Source organism: Mus musculus, chromosome 7 (assembly GCF_000001635.26).
Source record: "Mus musculus strain C57BL/6J chromosome 7, GRCm38.p6 C57BL/6J".
In the NCBI taxonomy this organism is placed as follows: Eukaryota; Metazoa; Chordata; class Mammalia; order Rodentia; family Muridae; genus Mus; species Mus musculus.
Genome location: NC_000073.6, coordinates 140,339,099 through 140,346,939, shown reverse-complemented (window position 1 = coordinate 140,346,939; position 7,841 = coordinate 140,339,099). Strand labels below are relative to the sequence as shown.

Sequence of the window (7,841 nt, the reverse complement as noted above, 5' to 3'; positions counted from 1 at the left end):
TAATTATCTATCAAGTGCATAGGCTTCAAGTGAGACAGTGGGTCAGAGAGATGGAGCTGTGCAGCATAGAACACAATGTCGTGAAACACTACACAGTTGAGGATGGACTTCCTCAAAAGCCCATTAACACCACACAGGAAAGGCTGTGGAGAATGGTGACTAATTCCGCATTTGGAATGTTGGTTTTGATGGGACTGTGGTTCATGAAGATATAAAAGCCACAGAAGGACTTTGAATGTACAGGCTTGGGTTTCGACAAATGATCCCTGGAGCAATAGATTTGAGGAGAGTTAGAGTCAGGACAGTATCAACAACAAAAGAAGTCACAGATTACAGTAAGTTAAATTCAGAAAATGAATGGCTACTTGGCTATGGGGAATATCAATGATAATGTTGAGATTGGTCGTAGAGCCTCCACTCCAAATATCAGAGAAGACAATGTGACTGAGAAGTCAGGAGGCCAGATGATTAAACAAGTGTAAGAATCATGTCAGTGTGTATCCATCCAAAAGATGCCATCATGTGGAGAATACCTGCTGGGGAGGCAAGGAGTAAATAGCTGTGCCTCTAATCACTGTCAGACGGTCACAATGCTTGGCAGTGATGAAGAAGTGAAGCACAGGCAGGCCCTGAGTGAGAGATGCTCCATTCAATCCATGTGTTCAAGAAAACAAGGAAAGACAAAATATCTCTCTTGATCCAAATCAATAGAGTGAGAGATTTTAGGTAGAAAATTAAAAGTAAATGAAATATATGTGGTTTCCAAAAAGTCTGGTATAGACAACTATGAGACAAAAAAAAATTTTTGAAGGAAATACATTTACTCCTTTTCTTTCTGACAGCAGAGAATTTTGAGAGGATCAAATTTGAAAACAAGATGTTGTAGTGGTAAATTTCAATATTTACTCAGAAGCTGATAAACACAGCAGTGGACTTGATTCTCTGATCCATCATGATGTCACGACTCAACCAGACAGTAGTGACAGAGTTTATACTGCAAGGTTTCTCAGAGCACCCTAGTCTAAGACTGTTCCTGACAGGCTGCTTCTTGTCCCTCTATGTAATGGCTCTAATGGGCAACATTTTGATCATTGCTTTGGTCACCTTCAGCACTGGGCTCCACAGTCCCATGTACTTTTTCCTGTGCAACCTGGCCACCATGGATATTATCTGCACCTCCTCTGTGCTGCCCAAGGCGCTGGTTGGTCTACTATCTGAGGAAAACACCATCTCCTTTAAAGGGTGCATGGCCCAGCTCTTCTTCCTTGTGTGGTCCTTGTCTTCAGAGCTGCTGCTGCTCACAGTCATGGCCTATGACCGCTATGTGGCCATCTGCTTTCCCCTGCACTACAGCTCTAGAATGAGCCCACAGTTGTGTGGGGCTCTGGCCATGGGTGTATGGTCCATCTGTGCTCTGAATGCATCTATCAACACTGGTCTGATGACACGGCTGTCATTCTGTGGACCCAAGGTCATCACCCACTTCTTCTGTGAGATTCCCCCACTCCTTCTGCTCTCCTGTAGCCCCACATACGTAAACAGCATTATGACTCTAATAGCAGATGTCTTCTATGGAGGCATCAATTTTGTGCTTACCTTACTATCCTATGGCTGCATCATTGCCAGCATCCTGCGCATGCGTTCTGCTGAGGGCAAGAGGAAGGCCTTTTCTACCTGCTCATCCCACCTCATCGTGGTCTCTGTGTACTACTCATCTGTGTTCTGTGCCTATGTCAGCCCTGCATCCAGCTATAGCCCAGAAAGAAGCAAAGTTACCTCTGTGTTGTACTCATTCCTCAGCCCAACCCTGAACCCCCTCATTTACACATTGAGGAACAAAGATGTCAAGCTCGCCATTGGCAGGCTCTTGCCCTCTTTCTCACATTAAGTGGAGATGTGTAGAATATTTTCCTGGACTGGGCTGTTCCTAAACATGCTTTCCTAAGAGCAGATTCACGGAGCAAAGTGTACCTATCACTGCTTCAGAAAACCTTTCTCTGGACAATTTCACTCACTTTAACTTCCAAAACAACAGAATTCTTAGAGGCAATGTAAACAAACACTCAGGCTTTTATTTCCTGATAAATACACATTATTTTTAAAGTAATCAATGTTTATCTAAATGGAGATTCCATATTCCTGAACTAGAAGATTTTCAGTGGGTGACAATGGTATTTGTCAGAACATAAAGCCCTTTCATCCAGTGCCTCCCTATAACCATCAGTGAACCTTGTTTCTGAACTACAGCTAACGAAACTAAACTTTATATAAACTTCTGCATGGCCACAGTGTCTTCGAAAGACCAATGTTGAGAGAAATGGAGTTTCTTCCTTCTTAGCTATGGTAGTCAAAGCTGGTGATATCGGCATGGAGAGAGGACCAATTGATGGAGCAGAGATGAAGCATAAGTTTCAAAAATGAACTCATATATATTAGTCCTGCTGATTTTTCACAAGGATGAGACAATTAAACTGATGGGAAAGACTAATTATTTTTAACAGTTTAGGGAGAAGTAGATAAATGACTACACACAAAGCATGGAGTGGATGCTCCCAGCACACCATCCACAATGATCATAAGCAAAGAAGGAAATGCTAAACACTTCTTCATACAATATATGTTGATCATTTTGTTCCCCTTTCCCAACTCCTCCCAAACTCTCCACTCAATGTTATTCTCTCTCTCTCTCTCTCTCTCTCTCTCTCTCTCTCTCTCTCTCTCTCTCTCTCTCTCTCTTCATCCTTGTCACTAAAATACTTTTCCAAAGCATTTATTTTGTCTCATGGTTTCAGAAGCTTCAGTCCATGGCTATTTGGCTCTTTCTTTTGGTCTGTGGTCAGGCAGTGGGCTCATGTGGTAGAGAAGCTTCCTCCCATCATGGCAGCCCAGAACACATAGAAGAAGACACCTGTGGCCAAGTGGGTTTCTCCTTCTCCCTTTAGCCATGATTTCCAGTCCCCATTTTCCAGGATGGTGCTGCGTACATGGAGAGTGGCTCCCCTTCTTCAGTGAATCATTTCTGGAAACACTGTCACCTGAAAAGACAGAAGTGTCCCCTAGTGATCTCCTAAGTGGCTCTGCATTCAGTTATAGTAACAATAAAGATTAACAACTGTAAATCATTGACCTAACAGTTTTGCCTGTTAGCTTCTTTCGCATTGTTTATTTCATTTTTCAGTCATATTTTGTACTATTTCTTCTTTTATTGGTCTTGTGACTGATAGTTAAGCTATAGAACAATCGATAGTCACACAAACACTGTGTATACAAATGGTCACACAGATATATGCATGCATCTCATAAATACATTATTTGGGGAATCTTTGATGGAACATGCCTTATGTCATGTTAACATTACCTACATAGAACACAATATAGCAGTAACTTTCCAGGAGAAGTCAGGTTACACAGAACACACCAGATACCGGAGCCTAAGTCAGAACTGGGACCAAGCCTCTGATGTGTCACTATGTCTTGAAAAGGGCTACTTTGCTGCTCTCTGGCTCTGGGCTGACATCTCTTTATGTTGAAATCAGGAAGTTCAGTAGGCATCAGGGGTTCTCAAGTCTAATCTCCTAATCTCTTCCGTAATGGTGTCCTTTCCTCGACCTGAGATACAGGCTGTGCTATAGTGAATGTTACGAAATGATAATAGCAAAGAAGCAAAGAATCAAATCAGGGCTGCAAAAGCCTACTGGAGGCATGCACTGAGAGTAGAGATCTCTCATCTCTATAACAACATCATAGTGGCTGCTGGGACACACATTTAAGGAATTTAATTACAACTCACTAAAGAACTTACACTCGAGAATTAACTAGCAGTGAAGTTTGGTTCATGTAGAGGAATTTTAATCCAGCAACAGGTTTGCTCTGGCAAGAGATCACATCCAAAGACCTTCTAGGTCTATGTGATCCAGCTGGAATGCCATATACCTTTAATTCTTCAGGCTGGAATACAGGTATACCTTTAGCACATACCTTTAATCCCAAACAACAAAATCTAGGTAGAAAGCAGCTCAGTCAGTGCAATTCAGTTGAGTGCAGACAATGCAGTGTAATTCAGTTGAGTGCAGACAATGCAGTGTAATTCAGTTGAGTGCAGACAATGCAGTGTAATTCAGTTGAGTGCAGACAATGCAGTGTAATTCAGTTGCGTTCAGTTCAGGACACTTTGGTGCCGTTGAATTGAATGCAGTTGAGTTCAGATGAGTTCCTGCAGTTCTGTGCAGGTCAGCAGAGGCAGCTGAAGCCAGAGAATAAGAAGGAGCCAGGTTAGTTTGAGGCCAAGCAGAGCAATTCTGTGAGAAGCCAAGAAAAGCCAGATTGAATCAGCTTGGATAGGAGGTTGAGACAGAACATCTGAATTGAACCAGCCAGCCAGAGTTCAGAAAGAACTAGAAAGGGTGAGTTTATTCAGCAGTAAGCCTCTAAGATGACAATAACATCTGACAAATAAAAGTTACGTTTACAGGTTTGGTAAGTCACAGAAGTAGCTTAATGTTTGAGAGCACTGTACTTACACTCAAACACATTTGAATGTATTAGGTATGTGAGAATGCCTAAAGTTACTAAAATAATTAAAAGATCAACAAATTCTGTGCACAGATTTGGATAGAGGATCTGAGGTAACATCTTAGCCTACATTCTCAATAGTCAGGGGATGCATAAATGAAGTCTTCTTTCTGCTGTTTCCTCTCTAATCTTACAGAAATCCTCTCTAATGGAATTATTTTCAAATGGAAAATAATTTTTCGAGGGTTGCTTTGAATCCCTTGTTTTTCATGGTATGAATGAGGGGGTTGAGAGATGGGATCACAGTGCTATACAAAATGGTTATGGCCTTTCCCAGGAGCCCAGCAGATCCTACAGTGGGCTGGATATAGGTGTAGGTCTCTGTGGAGTAATACAGAATAACCACTACTGAGTGAGCAGAACAATGGAGAATGGACATTCTTGACCTCAACAGAGCAGATTAGCAGGATGCTGGTGATTATGAAGCCAAAAGAAAGCATGGCGAGTAAGAAGTTTACGCCTCTCAGAAACATGCCTGCGAGGACTCTTATGATATTATTGATGAAGGTGGAACTACAACATAGTAATGATATTGATGGAATCTTGCAGAAGAACTGTGATATCAAATTGGACCCACAAAAGGACAGTGGCAACATGAGACAGGTGAGCACTAAGTAGTTTACAGTGCCTATGAACTACACAAAAGTTTCCAAGGCCACAAAGAACTTGTATTGATTTCATAAAGGTGCTCTGGTGCAAAGCTGGCAGATGGCCAGGTTATAAGCCATGCAAAGAAGAAAAATAACTCCAGACCCAAGTAAAATCACTTGGGTGAGGCAGTCCTGGCTACAAGGCTCTTTAGGACTATGGGTTGCCATGCAGGTCACATCCAGCAGAGATAGGTTGAAGTAGGAGAAATACTTGAGAGTATGGTAGTTGTATCTGAACGTCCCCTTTATTTTCTATTCTCTTGTCTCGCAATTTGAATGAAAGAGTGTGCTAGGGATATACCCAAGGAAATAGTCTATAAACATAGTTTGGTCAATGAACAGATTGTTACATTCATCAAAGGTCACCCTACATACAGACATAGATGGTCATGGCCAGTGATCTGACCATGTAGAGATACCAACAATAGAAATAAAATTCAACACCTCTACCTAGGAGCCATTTACAGGAACTTGCCTACCCTCTCTGCCTCCATTTCCTGGAGACTCTGAAGATCCTTGAGGGAGACCAAGCCTTTGTTTTTTACACCATCCCTTGTTTCAGCCTCCAATCCCCAGAGCACGCGGTAGCTGCCAACCACCAGCTACACTGGCTTGGGAATCAGGAAGAAGATCTGAATATTCTTTCCAACACTCCTTCGCAAAGTCCTCAGTCCATCCTTATCCCTGCAGCAGACCCCTTGCAGAGTTCTCACTTCCCTCTCAGACTGAACTCCCTGGACACTGCACCAGACCTCACAGTAGATCAAGCTGTACTCTTCCCACTGGACTCTTTCAGCCCCCTCTCTTCTAGCCCATCCCTAGTCCTTCCCTAGTGCCTACAAACATGCTCTACTCATGACTCCCAGTGGCCACACCTGGCAGCAGCTCAAGAGCAGGCCACTCACAGCCACCACATCTTCCTGGTGGGGAGGTGAGGAGCATCTGAGAGGACATGAGGGAGGGAAAACCTTGATCACAATATGCTCTATGAAAAACATGTCTCCCGGAACCTAAATCTATAGAGTGAAGGGTTCAGGGTAGAAAATAAAAAATATATATATTAAGTATCTGTGGATGTCAAATGAAGAAATACAAATGGCCAAGATAGTCAAACATCCCAGGTATCTATCAATTGGCCAATAAACAGTGAAAATGTAGTACATGTATATATATAATGAAATATTATTAAACTAGAAATAAAAACAAAATTATGGGATTTGCAAGCAAAAGGATGGACTGGCAATAATAATTTTGGCTAAGGTGACAAAGACCCAGAAATAAACATGACTACCACATGCTCCCTTTCATATGTGGAATATATATATATATATATATATATATATATATATATATATATATATATATTCTTAAATTGGAATGCTTAAAAATGTCAGGGAACCAGTTAGAGGCCATGTAAAGGATCTCATGTAAAAGAGGGGAATAAGAATGAAGATATATGAAGGGGGAGGAAAATAATGGAAGAGGAAGCTTAAACAGGATGGGACATGAGAAGACCAAGTAGAAGAAGGAGTAAGGGGTGAGTGAAGTGGGCATTTCTGGTTTCATAGGAGACTCAGCTGTGTCATGTGATGTTTTTCTGGAAACTGTCTCATGAGAGGATATTTTGCTGAAGCAGGCATGTTTTGCTAAGAACAGACATGTAGTGTTTTTTCTGGAAGCTTCCTGGTGAAAGAGCATATGATGTTTTGCTGAAGCAGATGCTTGAGAGGTCATGTGATATTTGAAAATAGTATAAGTATAACCCAACAGACAGTGGACAACCCTCTTGCATTGGTTCACCTAGCAAATCTTTGCTGGTCTTCATTAGGCTTCGCTGAGGCTGGTCTTCATTGTGGATGTTCTTGTATTGGTTGGCTTTGCTTTCTTCACTGATCTTTGTTTATCATGCCATTGTAGAGAGAAAAGAACCAAAGATCATTACTATTCCCGTTGCTTCTTGCCACTTCTGCAGACTCAGCCAATTGGCTGAGCCTCATGGTTTCTTCTGGATTGGGCTGCTGATTCATGTTTGGTGTTTGCCAAGCAGACTGGACTGGCACTACTGATTCGTGTTTTGTGTTTTGGAATCTCCCCAAAGAACTATTTTGAAACAGGCTTACAAACCCCATTTCCTATTAACCTTTCTATCCCCCTGACCCTGGTGGGTAGTGGGTAGAAGGGAGGTTGAAGCAGTAAAGAACCATAATTAAAGCAGGTTTTGAGGAATCAAAGCCTACAATGGGGAGGGATATCTAACAAGACACTTGAAAAGCCATATGTAAACTTAATACTTCAAGTAATGTCCTAAAATATGGACATATACGAATATCAAAGACGCTCAAATAGAGTTACTCTATGGTAGAGGAAACAATGCTTTTCCCAGATACCATAGCTTTTCAAAAGAAAAAAGCCCAGTGCCAGGCATAAATAGCCTCTTTTTGAGCTGTTGGGCAATGGAGGTCCCATAAATTCCCATACTACAGGATACTCTTATTGCTCTTGCTTATCATCCAGAACTTGATGGGCCTTATTACCAAAGATACAATATACTTGAGTCATTGTCCATGAAGAAATCAATATAGTACTGACCTAAAAACTTTATCCCTACTGGGCAGCTTT

General features: G+C 41.7%; 1 protein-coding gene and 1 pseudogene across 1 annotated transcript; one reads left to right on the top strand and one right to left on the bottom strand.

Annotated features, from left to right (window-relative positions):
- The first annotated feature begins 952 nt into the window (after positions 1–952).
- On the top strand, positions 953–1,888 carry Olfr60 (olfactory receptor 60). The gene has a single exon (NM_146955.1). The coding sequence runs from the start codon at positions 953–955 to the stop codon at positions 1,886–1,888; it is 936 nt and encodes a 311-aa protein (NP_667166.1).
- Olfr528-ps1 (olfactory receptor 528, pseudogene 1) lies at positions 4,745–5,450 on the bottom strand (annotated as a pseudogene).